The 22,395-nt window shown below is 45.4% G+C and overlaps 1 protein-coding gene across 3 annotated transcripts in view; it reads right to left on the bottom strand.

Annotated features, from left to right (window-relative positions):
* The window catches only part of ttc1 (tetratricopeptide repeat domain 1), a 25,917-nt gene extending 8,158 nt beyond the window's left edge, over window positions 1-17,759 (bottom strand). For all 3 annotated transcript variants that reach the window (XR_004570972.1, XM_034236058.1, XM_034236059.1), the window contains exons 1-3: window positions 17,624-17,759; window positions 13,672-14,529; window positions 13,495-13,555 (exon numbers count right to left, since the gene is read on the bottom strand). Coding sequence is in view for 2 of the 3 variants with exons in the window: in XM_034236058.1 (XP_034091949.1) it covers window positions 13,495-13,555; window positions 13,672-14,520 (910 nt within the window). In the remaining variant the exon portion in view is untranslated. The remainder of the gene's footprint in view (window positions 1-13,494; window positions 13,556-13,671; window positions 14,530-17,623) is intronic.
* Between the last annotated feature and the right edge of the window lie 4,636 nt (window positions 17,760-22,395).

The following is a 22,395-nucleotide window of genomic DNA, read 5'->3' as shown; positions in this document are numbered from 1 at the left end:
TGGTTACACACTGGTTACATACTGGTTACATACTGGTGATATACTGGTTACATACTGGTTACATACTGGTGATATACTGGTTACACACTGGTGATATACTGGTTACATACTGGTGATATACTGGTTACATACTGGTACTCTGGTGATATACTGGTTACATACTGGTGATACACTGGTACTCTGGTGATATACTGGTGATACACTGGTACTCTGGTGATGTACTGGTACTCTGGTGATACACTGGTACTCTGGTGATGTACTGGTACTCTGGTGATATACTGGTGATATACTGGTACTCTGGTGATGTACTGGTGATATACTGGTACTCTGGTGATGTACTGGTACTCTTGTGATATACTGGTGATACACTGGTACTCTGGTGATGTACTGGTGATACTGTACTTATATGATTCTGTTTTCTTCAAGGTTGTGTCTTCCTGGTCGAATGTACTTATTGTAAGTCGCTTTGGATAAAAGCGTCAGCTAAATGCAATGTAATGTAATGATACACTGGTACTCTGGTGATACACTGGTACTCTGGTGATACACTGGTGATACACTGGTACTCTGGTGATACACTGGTACTCTGGTGATACACTGGTACTCTGGTGATACACTGGTACTCTGGTGATACACTGGTACTCTGGTGATACACTGGTACTCTGGTGATATACTGGTGATACACTGGTACTCTGGTGATACACTGGTGATACACTGGTACTCTGGTGATACACTGGTACTCTGGTGATACACTGGTACTCTGGTGATACACTGGTACTCTGGTGATACACTGGTACTCTGGTGATATACTGGTGATACACTGGTACTCTGGTGATACACTGGTGATACACTGGTGATACACTGGTACTCTGGTGATACACTGGTGATACACTGGTACTCTGGTGATACACTGGTGATACACTGGTACTCTGGTGATACACTGGTACTCTGGTGATACACTGGTACTCTGGTGATATACTGGTACTCTGGTGATATACTGGTGATACACTGGTACTCTGGTGATACACTGGTACTCTGGTGATACACTGGTACTCTGGTGATACACTGGTACTCTGGTGATACACTGGTACTCTGGTGATACACTGGTGATACTCTGGTGATACACTGGTACTCTGGTGATACACTGGTACTCTGGTGATACACTGGTACTCTGGTGATACACTGGTACTCTGGTGATACACTGGTACTCTGGTGATATACTGGTGATACACTGGTACTCTGGTGATACACTGGTACTCTGGTGATACACTGGTACTCTGGTGATACACTGGTACTCTGGTGATACACTGGTGATACACTGGTACTCTGGTGATACACTGGTGATACACTGGTACTCTGGTGATACACTGGTACTCTGGTGATATACTGGTACTCTGGTGATATACTGGTACTCTGGTGATATACTGGTGATACAATGGTACTCTGGTGATACACTGGTACTCTGGTGATACACTGGTACTCTGGTGATGTACTGGTGATACACTGGTACTCTGGTGATACACTGGTACTCTGGTGATATACTGGTGATACACTGGTACTCTGGTGATATACTGGTGATACACTGGTACTCTGGTGATGTACTGGTGATATACTGGTACTCTGGTGATGTACTGGTACTCTGGTGATATACTGGTACTCTGGTGATGTACTGGTGATATACTGGTACTCTGGTGATGTACTGGTACTCTGGTGATGTACTGGTGATACACTGGTACTCTGGTAATGTACTGGTACTCTGGTGATGTACTGGTACTCTGGTGATGTACTGGTGATACACTGGTACTCTGGTGATGTACTGGTGATATACTGGTACTCTGGTGATATACTGGTACTCTGGTGATATACTGGTGATACACTGGTACTCTGGTGATGTACTGGTACTCTGGTGATGTACTGGTACTCTGGTGATATACTGGTACTCTGGTGATGTACTGGTACTCTGGTGATATACTGGTGATACACTGGTACTCTGGTGATAACCTGGTACTCTGGTGATGTACTGGTACTCTGGTGATGTACTGGTGATATACTGGTACTCTGGTGATGTACTGGGACTCTGGTGATACACTGGTACTCTGGTGATATACTGGTGATACACTGGTACTCTGGTGATGTACTGGTGATACACTGGTACTCTGGTGATGTACTGGTACTCTGGTGATGTACTGGTACTCTGGTGATACACTGGTACTCTGGTGATGTACTGGTACTCTGGTGATGTACTGGTGATACACTGGTACTCTGGTGATGTACTGGTACTCTGGTGATGTACGGGGACTCTGGTGATACACTGGTACTCTGGTGATGTACTGGTACTCTGGTGATGTACTGGTGATACACTGGTACTCTGGTGATATACTGGTGATACACTGGTACTCTGGTGATATACTGGTGATATACTGGTACTCTGGTGATGTACTGGTACTCTGGTGATGTACTGGTACTCTGGTGATATACTGGTGATACACTGGTACTCTGGTGATGTACTGGTACTCTGGTGATGTACTGGTACTCTGGTGATGTACTGGTACTCTGGTGATGTACTGGTGATACACTGGTAGTCTGGTGATACACTGGTACTCTGGTGATATACTGGTACTCTGGTGATGTACTGGTGATACACTGGTACTCTGGTGATGTACTGGTGATACACGGTACTCTGGTGATGTACTGGTGATATACTGGTACTCTGGTGATGTACTGGTGATACACTGGTACTCTGGTGATGTACTGGTGATACACTGGTACTCTGGTGATGTACTGGTGATACACTGGTACTCTGGTGATACACTGGTGATACACTGGTACTCTGGTGATGTACTGGTGATACACTGGTACTCTGGTGATGTACTGGTACTCTGGTGATATACTGGTGATACACTGGTACTCTGGTGATGTACTGGTACTCTGGTGATATACTGGTGATACACTGGTACTCTGGTGATACACTGGTACTCTGGTGATGTACTGGTGATACACTGGTACTCTGGTGATGTACTGGTACTCTGGTGATGTACTGGTGATACACTGGTACTCTGGTGATGTACTGGTGATACACTGGTACTCTGGTGATACACTGGTACTCTGGTGATACACTGGTACACTGTTCATGTGTCTTCTCGCAATTATCACTGGCCCCGTGTATCTCCTAATCGATATAACCGGCCTGCTCTCGTCTATCCCACGTGCTCCACTGAGATCCAACATCTAGTTTCAGGTGGCCTGTGGAACTGCCAGTCAGCTGTTCCTAAGGCTGACTTCATCTCTGGCTACGCCTCCCTGCAGTCTCTGGATTTCCTTGCTCTCACTGAGACCTGGATTACTCCATCCAACACATCCACCCCAGCAGCTCTCTCCACTGCATATTCCTTCTCCCATACACCCAGACCCACTGGCAGAGGAGGTGGCACTGGTCTCCTGCTCTCTCCCAAATGGAGCTTTTCCCTCTTCAAGCTACCTGACTTCACTCCTTCCACCTTTGAATTCCATGCCGTCACAGTAACCCATCCTATACAGTTAACCATTGTTGTTCTCTACCGTCCACCAGGCGCCTTGGGGGACTTCTTGGAGGAATTAGATAATCTCCTCTCACTCATCCCTGAAACTGGCCCTCCCGCTGTACTTCTCGGAGACTTCAACCTCCAGACAGGGAAGATAGACGAACTAACATCTCTGTTAACCGCCTTTGCTTTCTCACTGTCTCCGTCCCCACCGACTCATAAAGCTGGCAATGTCCTTGATCTCATATTCTCAAGGAACTGCGCTACTTCTAACCTCTCTGTAAACCCGCTCCACACATCCGATCACTTCTTCATTTCATTCTCTCTATCCCTTTCCAAACATAACAAACTAATCTCTTCTCATCCTGCACTTGTCCGCCGTAACCTTCGTTCCCTCTCTCCCTCTACCTTTGCCTCATCGGTGCTCTCAGCCCTCCCTTCCTCTGACTCGTTCCAACTCCTACCTCCAAACTCTGCTGCAGAAACTCTCCTCTCTACTCTCTCATCCTCTCTGGACTCTCTTTGTCCTCTCACATCTCGGCAGGCTCGTCAGTCCCCTCCTGCTCCCTGGCTAAATGATGCACTGCGTGCTAATAGAACCGTCCTTAGGGCAGCAGAGCGGAAATGGTGGAAATCCAAACACCGTGACGACCTCCTAACCTATCAGGCTCTCCTCTCCTCTTTCTCTGCTTCGATCTCTCAGGCAAAAAGCACTTTCTTTCAAGATAAGATCCAATCTTCCTATTCCAATCCTAAAAAACTATTTTCCATCTTCTCCTCCCTCCTGGACCCCCCCAAAGCTCCTCCCCCCTCCTCACTTCTGTCAAGCGACTTTGTTACCCACTTTGAAAAAAAGGTTGATGATATTCGCTCTTCTTTTTCTGACTCACCTCTACTCACCGCTGGGTCACCAGACCCTCCTTCCACCAACACACTTACCTCCTTTTCCCCTCTCTCTCCAAGTGAGGTTCTTACCCTCATTACCTCTGCCCGCCCTACCACCTGTCCTCTGGACCCTATCCCTTCAAACCACCTTCAGACTATCGCTCCTGATATTCTACCGTTTCTCACCCATTTCATCAACACTTCTCTAACTTCTGGTCACTTTCCAAACAGTCTCAAGGAGGCAAGAGTAAACCCTCTCCTAAAGAAACCCACTCTCAACCCGTCTGATGTTATAAACTACAGGCCTGTCTCTCTCCTCCCGTTCCTGTCTAAATCACTTGAACGCGCTGTCTTTAAACAACTCTCCTGTTATCTCAATCAGAACAACCTTCTGGATCCGCACCAGTCTGGTTTCAAGGCAGGTCACTCCACAGAAACTGCTCTCATTGCTGTCACGGAGGAACTGCACACTGCCAAAACTGCATCCCTCTCCTCTGTCATCATCCTGTTGGACCTGTCTGCCGCATTCGACACGGTGAATCATCAGATCCTCCTTCGCACTCTCCAAGAACTTGGAGTTTCAGGCTCTGCACTTTCCCTCCTCACCTCATACCTGAAAGACCGTACCTACAGGGTGACTTGGAGAGGGTCTGAGTCCGACCCTTGTCAATTAACTACGGGGGTCCCTCAGGGCTCTGTTCTTGGTCCCCTCCTCTTCTCCTTGTACACAAACTCGCTCGGATCAGTCATTAGCCCGCATGGTTTTTCTTACCACTGCTATGCTGACGACACCCAATTAATTCTGTCCTTCCCCCGCTCAGAGACCCAGGTCGTCGCACGCATCTCTGCTTGTCTAGCTGACATCTCTCAGTGGATGTCTGCTCACCACCTCAAGCTCAACCTTGACAAGACTGAGCTGCTCTTCCTCCCGGGAAAAGATTGTCCCACTCTTGACCTAACAATCAACATCGGCACCTCAGTTGTTTCCCCGACTCAGACTGCAAGGAATCTGGGTGTGACCCTAGATAACAACCTGTCCTTCACTGCAAACATCGCTGCTACAACCCGTTGCTGCAGATACACGCTTTACAACATCAGGAAGATACGTCCCCAGCTGACACAGAAAGCGACTCAGGTTCTGGTCCAGGCTCTCGTCCTCTCACGCCTAGACTACTGCAACTCCCTCCTGGCTGGTCTACCTGCATGTGCCATCCGACCTCTGCAGCTCATCCAGAATGCAGCAGCTCGTCTGGTCTTCAACCTTCCTAAATGTTCCCACACCACTCCGCTCCTCCGCTCCCTTCACTAGCTTCCAGTAACTGCTAGAATCCACTTCAAGACACTGGTACTTGCTTACCATGCTGCGAATGGATCTGGCCCTTCCTACATCCAGGACATGGTTAAACCGTGCACCCCAGCACGTGCACTACGCTCTGCATCAGCCAAACGACTCGTTGCGCCCTCGCTACGAGGGGGACCCAAGTTCCCATCGGCGAAAACACGTGGGTTTGCTGTCCTGGCTCCAAGATGGTGGAATGAGCTCCCCATTGACATCAGGACGGCAGATAGCTTGCACATCTTCCGGCGCAAACTGAAAACTCATCTCTTTCGACTCCACTTCGAGCGTTAGAACTATTAACGAAGCACTTTTATACTAATAAAGGGCTGGCTTACCTAAAGCCAGTTGAGTAGCACTTGAAATGTTTGGCTCTATGAAACCTGATGTACTTTATGATTCTGTTTTCTTCAAGGTTGTGTCTTCCTGGTCGAATGTACTTATTGTAAGTCGCTTTGGATAAAAGCGTCAGCTAAATGCAATGTAATGGTACTCTGGTGATACACTGGTACTCTGGTGATATACTGGTACTCTGGTGATATACTGGTACTCTGGTGATATACTGGTACTCTGGTGATGTACTGGTACTCTGGTGATATACTGGTGATACACTGGTACTCTGGTGATACACTGGTACTCTGGTGATGTACTGGTACTCTGGTGATGTACTGGTGATACACTGGTACTCTGGTGATACACTGGTACTCTGGTGATACACTGGTACTCTGGTGATACGCTGGTACTCTGGTGATACGCTGGTACTCTGGTGATACGCTGGTACTCTGGTGATGTACTGGTGATATACTGGTACTCTGGTGATGTACTGGTGATATACTGGTACTCTGGTGATGTACTGGTACTCTGGTGATGTACTGGTACTCTGGTGATATACTGGTACTCTGGTGATATACTGGTACTCTGGTGATATACTGGTACTCTGGTGATGTACTGGTACTCTGGTGATATACTGGTGATACACTGGTACTCTGGTGATATACTGGTACTCTGGTGATATACTGGTACTCTGGTGATGTACTGGTACTCTGGTGATATACTGGTGATACACTGGTACTATGGTGATACACTGGTACTCTGGTGATGTACTGGTACTCTGGTGATGTACTGGTGATACACTGGTACTCTGGTGATACACTGGTACTCTGGTGATACACTGGTACTCTGGTGATACACTGGTACTCTGGTGATGTACTGGTGATATACTGGTACTCTGGTGATATACTGGTACTCTGGTGATATACTGGTACTCTGGTGATATACTGGTACTCTGGTGATGTACTGGTACTCTGGTGATGTACTGGTACTCTGGTGATGTACTGGTACTCTGGTGATGTACTGGTGATACACTGGTACTCTGGTGATACACTGGTACTCTGGTGATGTACTGGTGATATACTGGTACTCTGGTGATATACTGGTACTCTGGTGATATACTGGTGATATACTGGTACTCTGGTGATTTACTGGTACTCTGGTGATGTACTGGTACTCTGGTGATGTACTGGTGATACACTGGTACTCTGGTGATACACTGGTACTCTGGTGATGTACTGGTGATACACTGGTACTCTGGTGATGTACTCGTGATATACTGGTACTCTGGTGATATACTGGTACTCTGGTGATGTACTGGTGATACACTGGTACTCTGGTGATGTACTGGTACTCTGGTGATGTACTGGTACTCTGGTGATATACTGGTACTCTGGTGATGTACTGGTACTCTGGTGATGGACTGGTACTCTGGTGATGGACTGGTACTCTGGTGATGTACTGGTACTCTGGTGATGGACTGGTGATATACTGGTACTCTGGTGATGTACTGGTACTCTGGTGATAGACTGGTGATATACTGGTACTCTGGTGATGTACTGGTACTCTGGTGATGGACTGGTGATATACTGGTACTCTGGTGATGTACTGGTGATACACTGGTACTCTGGTGATACACTGGTGATACACTGGTACTCTGGTGATGTACTGGTGATACACTGGTACTCTGGTGATGTACTGGTGATACACTGGTACTCTGGTGATGTACTGGTGATATACTGGCACTCTGGTGATGTACTGGTGATACACTGGTACTCTGGTGATGTACTGGTGATATACTGGTACTCTGGTGATATACTGGTACTCTGGTGATGTACTGGTGATACACTGGTACTCTGGTTTATATACTGGTGATACACTGGTACTCTGGTGATATACTGGTGATATACTGGTACTCTGGTGATGTACTGGTACTCTGATGATGTACTGGTACTCTGGTGATACACTGGTACTCTGGTGATGTACTGGTACTCTGGTGATGTACTGGTGATATACTGGTACTCTGGTTTATATACTGGTGATACACTGGTACTCTGGTGATACACTGGTGATACACTGGTACACTGGTACTCTGGTGATGTACTGGTACTCTGGTGATGTACTATTGATGTACTGGTACTCTGGTGATGTACTGGTGATATACTGGTACTCTGGTGATATACTGGTGATGTACTGGTACTCTGGTGATATACTGGTGATATACTGGTACTCTGGTTTATATACTGGTGATACACTGGTACTCTGGTGATGTACTGGTGATATACTGGTACTCTGGTGATATACTGGTGATGTACTGGTACTCTGGTGATATACTGGTGATATACTGGTACTCTGGTTTATATACTGGTGATACACTGGTACTCTGGTGATGTACTGGTGATATACTGGTACTCTGGTTTATATACTGGTGATACACTGGTACTCTGGTGATATACTGGTACTCTGGTGATATACTGGTGATGTACTGGTACTCTGGTGATATACTGGTGATATACTGGTACTCTGGTTTATATACTGGTGATACACTGGTACTCTGGTGATATACTGGTACTCTGGTGATATACTGGTGATGTACTGGTACTAGGGCTGCACGGTATTGAAAAAAACTGACATTGCGGTTTTCCCCCCCCTCTGCGGTATATATTGCGGGTTTTTTAACCTATTAAACCCCAAAGTCCCGGCGGGTACTTTACTTTTTTTTTCACGACAGTGTCTCAGGGGATCGTAATATTTAAGAACCTATTAATGTGTTCTACCAGATTAACGGAAATAATCTCAGCTAACTGACGATACAAACCATTTTATACCAAAACAAAACACAAGTCTCATAAGAAGCATCTAAATGACCCCTGAGCGAAAAATGCTAACGCACTTTGGCACAGAACTCAAGATAAAAGTACCCTTATTACTTATCGTAGCTGCACTTACAAGATATCCGATTAAAGCTGAGGTTCCACAGATTATTTAGGTATATAGTATCATCACTGAGCGATCTGAACTCGCAATCACAACACGTACCTTTACGTAGCTTCGAGGGGAGATGTCTCACCGTAGCTGTCAATCTGATCAAAAGACGTGTTCAATGGCATTAAAATGAGAAAGAAAAAACGCGGCTGAATCGGTTAATCCATAGGATTTTCCATAGGCCAAAATAGTTCCAGATGGCAGATGTTGCTTTTCTTCTTGGAAGTAAATCTTCATTCTCTCCGGTATTGTCCTCCTGTGCCTCGCTCATTTTTTACCAGTGTTTTTGATGGTCTGCAAACTAGCGGGGCGGGGCCTGCTGTGATCTGATCAAGAATGATTGTGATTGGTGGTTTGCTGTGCATGCAGGGGAAGTTCTACACACACATGAACAAATAAGGAGTGAGAGTAGCCAAAACCGGAAGCTGCATACACTCTGGTGGCTACCATTAGCAGCTAACTTTTGTGCTCCGATTTTTACATAAAAATGGAATTATGGATTATAAACAATTGCTTCAAAGCCACAGATACATTATCAACCTATGGATCAACCGATTCAGCCGCGTTTTTTCTTTCTCGTTTTAATGCCATTGAACACGTCTTTTGATCAGATTGACAGCTCCGGTGAGACGATCTCCCGTAAAAGCTCCGTAAAGGTACGTGTTGTGATGTCTGTGTTTGCTTCCCTTGTTGCGAGATCGGATCGCTTAGATACTATACTTAAATAATCTGTGGAGTCTCAATTTTAATCGGATATATTGTATGTGCAGTTTCGATAAGTAATAAGGGTATCTTTATTTTGAATTATGTGCTAAAGTGCGTTAGCATTTTTTTTTTAAATGAATAAAACCGCACGTCCCTGCGGTGTGAATACCGCGCATGCGCATACCGCGGTTATCGCCATGACACGGTATATCGTTCAGCCCTAACTGGTACTCTGGTGATATACTGGTACTCTGGTTTATATACTGGTGATACACTGGTACTCTGGTGATATACTGGTACTCTGGTGATATACTGGTACTCTGGTGATATACTGGTACTCTGGTGATATACTGGTGATGTACTGGTACTCTGGTGATATACTGGTGATGTACTGGTACTCTGGTGATATACTGGTACTCTGGTTTATATACTGGTACTCTGGTGATGTACTGGTGATATACTGGTGATATACTGGTGATATACTGGTGATATACTGGTACTCTGGTGATATACTGGTACTCTGGTGATATACTGGTGATGTACTGGTACTCTGGTGATATACTGGTGATATACTGGTGATGTACTGGTGATATACTGGTGATATACTGGTACTCTGGTGATATACTGGTACTCTGGTGATATACTGGTACTCTGGTGATATACTGGTGATGTACTGGTACTCTGGTGATATACTGGTGATATACTGGTGATATACTGGTGATATACTGGTACTCTGGTGATATACTGGTACTCTGGTGATATACTGGTACTCTGGTGATATACTGGTACTCTGGTGATGTACTGGTGATATACTGGTGATATACTGGTGATATACTGGTACTCTGGTGATATACTGGTACTCTGGTGATATACTGGTACTCTGGTGATACACTGGTACTCTGGTGATGTACTGGTACTCTGGTGATACACTGGTACACTGGTGATATACTGGTACTCTGGTGATATACTGGTACTCTGGTGATATACTGGTACTCTGGTGATATACTGGTACTCTGGTGATATACTGGTACTCTGGTGATGTACTGGTGATATACTGGTACTCTGGTGATACACTGGTACTCTGGTGATGTACTGGTACTCTGGTGATACACTGGTACACTGGTGATATACTGGTACTCTGGTGATGTACTGGTACTCTGGTGATATACTGGTACTCTGGTGATATACTGGTACTCTGGTGATATACTGGTACTCTGGTGATATACTGGTACTCTGGTGATATACTGGTACTCTGGTGATGTACTGGTACTCTGGTGATGTACTGGTACTCCGGTGATATACTGGTACTCCGGTGATACACTGGTACTCTGGTGATACACTGGTACTCTATACTGGTACTCTGGTGATGTACTGGTACTCTGGTGATGTACTGGTACTCTGGTGATATACTGGTACTCTGGTGATATACTGGTACTCTGGTGATATACTGGTACTCTGGTGATATACTGGTACTCTGGTGATATACTGGTACTCTGGTGATATACTGGTACTCTGGTGATGTACTGGTACTCTGGTGATGTACTGGTACTCTGGTGATATACTGGTACTCTGGTGATGTACTGGTACTCTGGTGATGTACTGGTACTCTGGTGATGTACTGGTACTCTGGTGATGTACTGGTACTCTGGTGATATACTGGTACTCTGGTGATATACTGGTACTCTGGTGATATACTGGTACTCTGGTGATATACTGGTACTCTGGTGATATACTGGTACTCTGGTGATGTACTGGTACTCTGGTGATATACTGGTACTCTGGTGATACACTGGTACTCTGGTGATACACTGGTACTCTGGTGATATACTGGTACTCTGGTGATATACTGGTACTCTGGTGATATACTGGTACTCTGGTGATGTACTGGTACTCTGGTGATGTACTGGTACTCTGGTGATATACTGGTACTCTGGTGATGTACTGGTACTCTGGTGATGTACTGGTACTCTGGTGATATACTGGTGATATACTGGTACTCTGGTGATATACTGGTACTCTGGTGATATACTGGTACTCTGGTGATACACTGGTACTCTGGTGATACACTGGTACTCTGGTGATATACTGGTACTCTGGTGATATACTGGTACTCTGGTGATACACTGGTACTCTGGTGATGTACTGGTGATATACTGGTACTCTGGTGATATACTGGTGATATACTGGTACTCTGGTGATACACTGGTACTCTGGTGATATACTGGTACTCTGGTGATATACTGGTACTCTGGTGATACACTGGTACTCTGGTGATACACTGGTACTCTGGTGATACACTGGTACTCTGGTGATGTACTGGTACTCTGGTGATATACTGGTACTCTGGTGATGTACTGGTACTCTGGTGATATACTGGTACTCTGGTGATACACTGGTACTCTGGTGATATACTGGTGATATACTGGTACTCTGGTGATACACTGGTACTCTGGTGATATACTGGTACTCTGGTGATATACTGGTACTCTGGTGATACACTGGTACTCTGGTGATATACTGGTACTCTGGTGATGTGACTGGTACTCTGGTGATATACTGGTACTCTGGTGATATACTGGTACTCTGGTGATGTACTGGTACTCTGGGATGTACTGGTACTCTCTGGTGATATACTGGTACTCTGGTGATATACTGGTACTCTGGGTGATACACTGGTACTCTGGTGATACACTGGTACTCTGGATGATACACTGGTAACTCTGGTGATATACTGGTACTCTGGTGATGTACTGGTACTCTGGTGATATACTGGTACTCTGGTGATATACTGGTACTCTGGTGATACACTGGTACTCTGGTGATACACTGGTACTCCTGTGTGATACACTGGTACTCTGGTGATACACTGGTACTCTGGTGAATGTACTTACTCTGGTGATATACTGGTAACTCTGGTGATACGACTCTGGTACTGGTACTCTGGTGATATACTGGTACTCTGGTGATATACTGGTACTCTGGTGATGTACTGGTACTCTGGTGATATACTGGTACTCTGGTGATGTACTGGTACTCTGGTTAGTACTTACTCTGGTGATGTACTGGTACTCTGGTGATATACTGGTACTCTGGTACTCTGGTGATGTACTGGTACTCTGGTGATATACTGGTACTCTGGTGATATACTGGTACTCTGGTGATATACTGGTACTCTGGTGATACTGGTACTCTGGTGATATACTGGTACTCTGGTGATATACTGGTACTCTGGTGATGTACTGGTACTCTGGTGATATACTGGTACTCTGGTGATATACTGGTACTCTGGTGATATACTGGTACTCTGGTGATGTACTGGTACTCTGGTGATATACTGGTACTCTGGTGATATACTGGTACTCTGGTGATGTACTGGTACTCTGGTGATATACTGGTACTCTGTGATGTACTGGTACTCTGGTGATATACTGGTACTCTGGTGATATACTGGTACTCTGGTGATGTACTGGTACTCTGGTGATATACTGGTACTCTGGTGATATACTGGTACTCTGGTGATATACTGGTACTCTGGTGATGTACTGGTACTCTGGTGATATACTGGTACTCTGGTGATATACTGGTACTCTGGTGATGTACTGGTACTCTGGTGATATACTGGTACTCTGGTGATGTACTGGTACTCTGGTGATATACTGGTACTCTGGTGATGTACTGGTACTCTGGTGATATACTGGTACTCTGGTGATGTACTGGTGATGTCTCCCGTACCTCCGGCTTTGAAGTGTGTGTTTCCGGCCTCCTTCAGACTGAAGCTCTCCTGCCGACGGCTCTGAAACAGAACACTGTTTTTATCCCAGAGTAAACAAAGTTACAGAGTAAACAAAGTTACAGAGTAAACAAAGTTACAGAGTAAACAAATTTACAGAGTAAACAAAGTAAACAAACCTCTCTCTGCTCCTCCGTCAGCTGCTGCTCTTCCTCCCTCAGGGACTCATCATCAAACTCCAACTCCTCCTCCTGCAGCCCGTCTGTCTGCTCCTCCTGCAGCCTGTCTGTCTGCAGCCTGTCTGTCTGCTCCTCCTGCAGTCTGTCTGTCTGCTCCTCCTGCAGTCTGTCTGTCTGCTCCTCCTGCAGCCTGTCTGTCTGCAGCCTGTCTGTCTGCTCCTCCTGCAGTCTGTCTGTCTGCTCCTCCTGCAGCCTGTCTGTCTGCTCCTCCTGCAGCCTGTCTGTCTGCAGCCTGTCTGTCTGCTCCTCCTGCAGCCTGTCTGTCTGCTCCTCCTGCAGCCTGTCTGTCTGCTCCTCCTGCAGCCTGTCTGTCTGCTCCTCCTGCAGCCTGTCTGTCTCCTCCTCCTGCAGCCTGTCTGTCTGCTCCTCCTGCAGCCTGTCTGTCTGCTCCTCCTGCAGCCTGTCTGTCTCCTCCTCCTGCAGCCTGTCTGTCTGCTCCTCCTGCAGCCTGTCTGTCTCCTCCTCCTGCAGCCTGTCTGTCTGCTCCTCCTGCAGCCTGTCTGTCTGTAGCCTGTCTGTCTCCTCCTCCTGCAGCCTGTCTGTCTGTAGCCTGTCTGTCTCCTCCTCCTGCAGCTTGTCCGTCTGCTCCTCCTTCTCCTCCTGCAGCTTGTCTGTCTGCTCCTCCTTCTCCTCCTGCAGCTTGTCTGTCTGCTCCTCCTTCTCCTCCTGCAGCCTGTCTGTCTGCTCCTCTCCTCTTCTCCTCTCTGAAGGCTCCAGAGTCTCCTGGCAGTCGTAGAAACCTTCCTCCTCCTCCTCCTCCTCTCTGGGTGCAGCTGCTCCTCTGTTCATGGTGGAGCTCTGCAACAGTTAGCAATAACAGTTAGCATTAGCAGTTAGCAGTAGCAGGTTTCATAGACAGTTAAGAGTCAGAACACCTTCGTCCCACAGGTGGGAGCGTCACCTATATAGTAGAGATGTTAAGATTCACCGATTCGCATTGGTGCACCGGCATAAACGTTCAAGATGCGAGTGCACCGGTTGAAAGAGTGCACATCGGCTACAGTTTGGGTTGAACCGGGTTGAACTCGCGATGCATCGATTGCGTAGCGTCTTTGCATCGGTAAAAAACCGATTCATTCATATAAAATCCCCTAATCTTGTCAACGCTCAGCAGATACGATCTTTGATATCTTCGCCACTACGGAGGCCGAGAGTCTCAGTTATCAACACACACGGAAGTCGAGGAGAAAGAGAAACACAGCGCACCGAAAAATACCTACAAATCAAACGTTTGGCAACACTTCGGATTGTTCAAGAAAGACGGTGTAATAGTCCTTTATGCTATATAGTTGACCGCAGGTCATGGAGAGTAATAAGGTATCCGTAGACCTTTGTATGAGGTATCTTTATTACTTAACAGGTCTACAGCCATGATACATAGATCCGTCCTAGATGCGGGCTTGCATACACACAGTATCACTCCGCAGCCGAAACCCCATCAGTAACGTCCTGATGGTATATGTGCGCGGCACAGACGGTCAACTTGAAAAATCGCTCGCAAATGGTTAACGATGCCGAGCCGCTTTAAAGTACACAAGTAGTACGAGGAACTTAGCGACGCACATAAAGAGGCGACATGGGGTCTGCGGCTGAAAAGAGAAACCTGAAAGTTAGACATATGAGTTAAATCACTCAGTGAGGTGTTCTGTCAGAGAGAGTGGTGTTTAGTTTACAGCAGCCTGTGACGGCCAATAATAGTTTAAATGTCTTCCTTACTGTAAGCAGTTATGAAATACCTGTTTGTGAAAGGTTCTTTGTATTATTTATTGTTCATATAGAACCCACCGCTTTCTGCTCACTGGTGAGTTAGCCTATGAATGAGTGTTAAGCACATCAGGCTGGCAGCTGTATGGGCATTGCACTATGGTAGCTGTTATTTGCACATTGTTAATCATGAGCAATGCATCCTTACATTGTTTAACTGTGAGGTGTTATACAATTGTACTCTGGAGAGCTTTTAAAGGTAAAAAATAAACGGCATGATGGGATGTGCAGTACCAAATATGTAAAGCACTTTTTTGTTAATGTATGATTTGCTGCATATAAGGAATAAAACAAAAATCCTCTGTCGTACCATATTGAAGTATCATTATTTTTGCATCGTGTTGAATCGCATCGCATCGCACCGAATCGCATAATGTTGAATCAAATCGTATCGAACTGTATCGCAACAGGGGTGAATCGTATCGTATCGCATGGTGTTTCAAATGTATCGTTAATGTATCGTATCGTGGCAACGTATCGAGATGCGCATCGTATCGGCCTCAGTGATGGAGATGCACATCCCTACTATATAGGGCTATATAGGGTTACATAGGGTTATATAGGGTTATATAGGGCTATATAGGGTTATATAGGGTTACATAGGGCTATATAGGGTTACATAGGGTTATATAGGGTTACATAGGGCTATATAGGGCTATATAGGGTTACATAGGGCTATATAGGGTTACATAGGGCTATATAGGGTTACATAGGGCTATATAGGGTTACATAGGGCTATATAGGGGTTACATAGGGTTACATAGGGCTATATAGGGTTACATAGGGCTATATAGGGTTATATAGGGCTATATAGGGTTACATAGGGCTATATAGGGTTACATAGGGTTATATAGGGCTATATAGGGTTATATAGGGTTACATAGGGCTATATAGGGTTATATAGGGTTACATAGGGTTACATAGGGCTATATAGGGTTATATAGGGTTACATAGGGCTATATAGGGTTACATAGGGCTATATAGGGTTACATAGGGTTACATAGGGCTATATAGGGTTATATAGGGTTATATAGGGTTACATAGGGTTACATAGGGCTATATAGGGTTACATAGGGCTATATAGGGCTATATAGGGTTACATAGGCCTATATAGGGTTACATAGGGTTATATAGGGGTTACATAGGGCTATATAGGGTTATATAGGGTTACATAGGGTTACATAGGGCTATATAGGGTTACATAGGGCTATATAGGGTTATATAGGGCTATATAGGGTTACATAGGGCTATATAGGGCTATATAGGGTTACATAGGGTTACATAGGGCTATATAGGGTTATATAGGGTTACATAGGGCTATATAGGGTTACATAGGGTTACATAGGGCTATATAGGGTTACATAGGGCTATATAGGGTTACATAGGGTTACATAGCGCTATATAGGGTTACATAGGGCTATATAGGGTTACATAGGGCTATATAGGGTTACATAGGGCTATATAGGGTTACATAGGGTTCCCATCTGTGGGACGAAGGTGTTCTGACTGATTCATCAGATGTTTTATATATTACATCACTTGTTAGTCGCTTTTATCCAAAGCGACTCACATATTCAGTATTGAGGGCAATCCCCTCAGGAGCACTCTGGGGGGAAGCGTCTCAGGGACACAACGACATGCTGACTGCAGTGGGGTTTGAACCTGAGCTCCCCTGATCCCAACACCAACGCTCTCCCCACTGCACCACATATATTATTTATATTTCTTTCTGTGTCTTTAATGAGCTCAGATATCATATCTGATCTCATTAAAGACACAGAATGTTATACATTATAACAGAGCAAACACTCAGCCTGCTGCTAAGCTAACTGCTATCAGCAGAGCTAATACTCAGCCTGCTGCTAAGCTAACTGCTAACAGCAGAGCTAACACTCAGCCTGCTGCTAAGCTAACTGCTATCAGCAGAGCTAATACTCAGCCTGCTGCTAAGCTAACTGCTAACAGCAGAGCTAACACTCAGCCTGCTGCTAAGCTAACTGCTAACAGCTGAGCCAACACGCACTTCCTGTAGGCATGCTCTGAAACGTCTGCTACGTCACACATCAATGTATTAAATCATACCGAGAAATATAACAATACAAATAGAGTTATTCCTCTCGTGTCTCACCTGCTAACTCCTGCTAACAGCTGTTAGCCTGCTCACGGTGACGCGCTTCTTCTTCGGTGGTTTGAGGTGTGTCGCGGCTCGTTTCTGCGGGTTTCCGCCCCTTGCTGTTCTACTTCTTCCTTTTGCTTTAATGGCGAATCGCTTCCACTTGGAGCATATATCGCCACCTACTGTTGATTTATTAAATGTTCATATTAAATCCTTGTCCTCAGACCAGTGTTTTTGAGGAACTTGAAGATCTGCTTGTTTACTTCATTTCTTGATTTACTTTCGTATATTGACTTGAAATCCATGTCCTTGAAGTTATGTTGTTCCAGTGCAGTTTTCAGAATGAGTCTTTGCCTGTTATAATCCGGGCAGCTAAAAAACACATGATGTATTGTCTCTGGTTGTTGGCAACCATCACAATTGCCATTTGGATGTTTTCCAATCAGATGCAGTGATGAGTTTAATCCAGAGTGACCCGATGCTCTCCTGCTGTTAATGCTCTGTTCTCTTCTACTACTCCCCCAAGTGCTTCCCGTTCCCACCTCCCTTTGTATCTGGCATGTCTTCCTTTGGTGTTACTGTCCCATAGTTTTTGCCATTGTTGCTTGATAATAACTTTTGTAACAGATTTGACTTCTGCTCTACTGATGGTACCATAATATCAATCTGCTTTGCTTTCAATCCATTTGTTGCCAGTTGATCCCCTGCTTCATTCCCTCTAATACCCACATGCGCTGGAACCCACACAAATTGAACAACAATTCCCAAATGAACTAACCTAAACATGATGTGTAAAATATCATGCAGAATATCCTGATAACATACTGAAGAGAAGTTGTTTACTCTCCAGAGCTGGAGTCAGAGCAATCGACCACTCGCATTGATACACTTCCTCTACCCACTGAGGTGCTAGAGAGATAGCCATCATCTCTATATACTGCCATGCGATCACTCGCTCGCTTTCCCACTTTGACCTTTAACTCAGGAACATAAAATGCACAACTAGTTTGACTATTTTCTGGATTTTTGGATCCATCAGTAAATATGTGTATAAACTGCCCTGTTCATGGAGAACAGTGTTCACGTCAGCCTGCACATTGATTTGACTTCTCATTGAATGTAACCGTTTCAATCAGGATACATCTACTACAGGTTGAGGCAGCAACCATAGTGGAACAGCTGATAACAACACCGTCGGACTAATATTCCATTCTTTAACTTTGAATTCCTTACATCATTCTGAAACACAAACACAAAAACTTTCTTTTTTAATGTTGTTACTTTCCCAACTTGTTTGTACAGTTTGTTTAGTAGGGTGAGTATCTTTATGGCCCTGAAGATTTGCCCAGTAATGAACAGTTAACTGTTTTCTCCTCAAAGAAATGGGTATTTCTCCGACCTCTACCTGAAGTGCCGACCCTGGTGTAGATCTGCCCCCCCCACAGCATATCCTTAGTGCTTGTGCCTGGACTGATCTAATTTGTGCAGAGAAGAGTATGCAGCTGAACCATACACTATTAGTCCGTATTCTATGACTGATCTAATTAAGGCTGTGTGTACGTTCCTCAGTGCCTGCCAAGCACCTCATTTAAAACCTTTTTACATTTATCTACTACTTTATCAATGTGAGTACTCCATGTGACTCTCTCGTCCAACCATATTCCCAGAAACTTAAATGTCTTCACTTTCTTTAATTCTTGTCCATAAAGTTTTAACCTAACCTCCTCACCTATCCTTTTCCTCGTTACAAATAAAGTTTCAGTATTTCCACCGACAAGCTAAACCCCCCCGTCCGAGACCAGCTTTTAATTTCCGTAATGGCTTCCTGAATCTTAACTTCAATATAATTTACATTTCTGCCCCTTTTCCAAATAGCTCCATCATTTGCAAAAAGTGACTTACCAATATCAGATCCTACTTGTCTGTATATATCATTTATCATGATAGAGACCAAAAGAGGACTGATGACACTCCCCTGCGGGGTTCCATTCTCAACTTCATGCCTTCAAGAATATGAATTGCCAACTCGGACTCTGATGGCACGGCCAAACAAAAAATACATAATCCAATTATATACGTTACCTCCCAGACCCATAATGTCCAGTTTTATTAAAAATCCTTCCTTCCACATCATATCGTAAGCTTTTTCCACATCAAAGAATACAGCTACAACACACTCCTTATTCGCTTGGGCTTTCCTGACTTCAGACTCCAGGCACAGCAGGGGATCTAAAGTACCCCGCCCTCTTCTAAACCCACTCCGATAAGGACTCATTTCAACATAGTACGTCAGCCTTTCTGTTATCATTCTTTCCATAACTTTACACAAGTGCGATGTCAGAGCTATAGGTCTATAACTGCCTGCACGGGTTGGTCTATAACTGCCTATAACTGCCTGCACTGGTTGGTCTATAACTGCCTGGACTGGTTGGTCTATAACTGCCTGGACTGGTCGGTATATAACTGCCTGCACTGGTTGGTCTATAACTGCCTGGACTGGTTGGTCTATAACTGCCTGCACTGGTTGGTCTATAACTGTCTGAACTGGTTGGTCTATAACTGCCTGGACTGGTTGGTCTATAACTGCCTGGATTGGTTGGTCTATAACTGCCTATAACTGCCTGCACTGGTTGGTCTATAACTGTCTGGACTGGTTGGTCTATAACTGCCTGCACTGGTTGGTCTATAACTGTCTGGACTGGTTGGCCTATAACTGCCTGCACTGGTTGGTCTATAACTGCCGGGACTGGTTGGTCTATAACTGCCTGCACTGGTTGGTCTATAACGGCCTGCACTGGTTGGTCTATAACTGCCTGCACTGGTTGGTCTATAACTGCCTGGACTGGTTGGTCTATAACTGCCTGGACTGGTTGGTCTATAACTGCCTATAACTGCCTATAACTGCCTGCACTGGTTGGTCTATAACTGTCTGGACTGGTTGGCCTATAACTGCCTGCACTGGTTGGTCTATAACTGCCTGGACTGGTTGGTCTATAACTGCCTGCACTGGTTGGTCTATAACGGCCTGCACTGGTTGGTCTATAACTGCCTGCACTGGTTGGCCTATAACTGCCTGGACTGGTTGGTCTATAACTGCCTGCACTGGTTGGTCTATAACTGCCTGCACTGGTTGGTCTATAACTGCCTGCACTGGTTGTCTATAACTGCCTGGACTGGTTGGTTTATAACTGCCTGCACTGGTTGGTCTATAACTGCCTGCACTGGTTGGTCTATAACTGCCTGCACTGGTTGGTCTATAACTGCCTGCACTGGTTGGTCTATAACTGCCTGGACTGGTTGGTCTATAACTGCCTGCACTGGTTGGTCTATAACGGCCTGCACTGGTTGGTCTATAACTACCTGCACTGGTTGACCTATAACTGCCTGCACTGGTTGGTCTATAACTGTCTGCACTGGTTGGTCTATAACTTCCTGGACTGGTTGGTCTATAACTGCCTGCACTGGTTGGTCTATAACTTCCTGCACCGGTTGTCTATAACTGCCTGCACTGGTTGGTCTATAACTTTCTGGAATGGTTGGTCTATAACTGTCTGGACTGGTTGGTCTATAACTGCCTGCACTGGTTGGTCTATAACTGCCTGCACTGGTTGGTCTATAACTGCCTGCACTGGTTGGCCTATAACTAACTGCACTGGTTGGTCTATAACTGTCTGGACTGGTTGGTCTATAACTGCCTGGACTTGTTGGTCTATAACTGTCTGGACTGGTTGGTCTATAAGTAACTGCACTGGTTGGTCTATAACTGCCTGCACTGGTTGGTCTATAACTGCCTATAACTGCCTGGACTGGTTGTCCTATAACTGCCTGCACTGGTTTGTCTATAACTGCCTGCACTGGTTGGTCTATAACTGCCAGGACTGGTTGGTCTATAACTGCATGCACTGGTTGGTCTATAACTTCCTATAACTGCCTGGACTGGTTGGTCTATAACTGTCTGGACTGGTTGTCTATAACTGCCTGCACTGGTTGGTCTATAACTGCCTGGACAGGTTGGTCTATAACTGCCTGCACTGGTTGGCCTATAACTGCCTGGACTGGTTGGCCTATAACTGCCTGCACTGGTTGGGCTATAACTGGCTATAACTGCCTGGACTGGTTGGTCTATAACTGTCTGGACTGGTTGGTCTATAACTGCCTGCACTGGTTGGTCTATAACTGCCTGGACTGGTTGGTCTATAACTGCCTGCACTGGTTGGTCTATAACTGCCTATAACTGCCTGGACTGGTTGGTCTATGACTGTCTGCACTGGTTGGCTTATAACTGCCTCTACTGGTTGGTCTATAACTGCCAGCACTGGTTGGTCTATAACGGCCTGCACAGGTTGGTCGATAACTGCCTGCACTGGTTGGCCTATAACTGCCTGCACTGGTTGGTCTATAGCTGCCTGCACTGGTTGGTCTATAACTGCCTGGACTGGTTGGTCTATAACTGCCTGCACTGGTTGGTCTATAACTGCCTGCACTGGTTGGTCTATAACTGCCTGCACTGGATGGTCTGTAACTGCCTGCACTGGTTGGTCTATAACTATCTGGACTGGTTGGGCTATAACTGTCTGGACTGGTTGGCCTATAACTGTCTGGACTGGTTGGTCTATAACTGCCTGGACTGGTTGGTCTATAAATGCCTATAACTGCCTGGACTAGTTGGTCTATAACTGCCTGCACTGGTTGTTCTATAACTGCCGGCACTGGTTGGTCTATAACTGTCTATAACTGCCTGCTCTGGTTGGTCTATAACTTTCTGGACTGGTTGGACTATAACT

The sequence above is a fragment of the Gymnodraco acuticeps genome, unplaced genomic scaffold (genome assembly GCF_902827175.1).
Source record: "Gymnodraco acuticeps unplaced genomic scaffold, fGymAcu1.1, whole genome shotgun sequence".
In the NCBI taxonomy this organism is placed as follows: Eukaryota; Metazoa; Chordata; class Actinopteri; order Perciformes; family Bathydraconidae; genus Gymnodraco; species Gymnodraco acuticeps.
The sequence above is the reverse complement of the archived record's forward strand: the minus strand, read 5'-3'. Positions and strand labels throughout refer to the sequence as shown.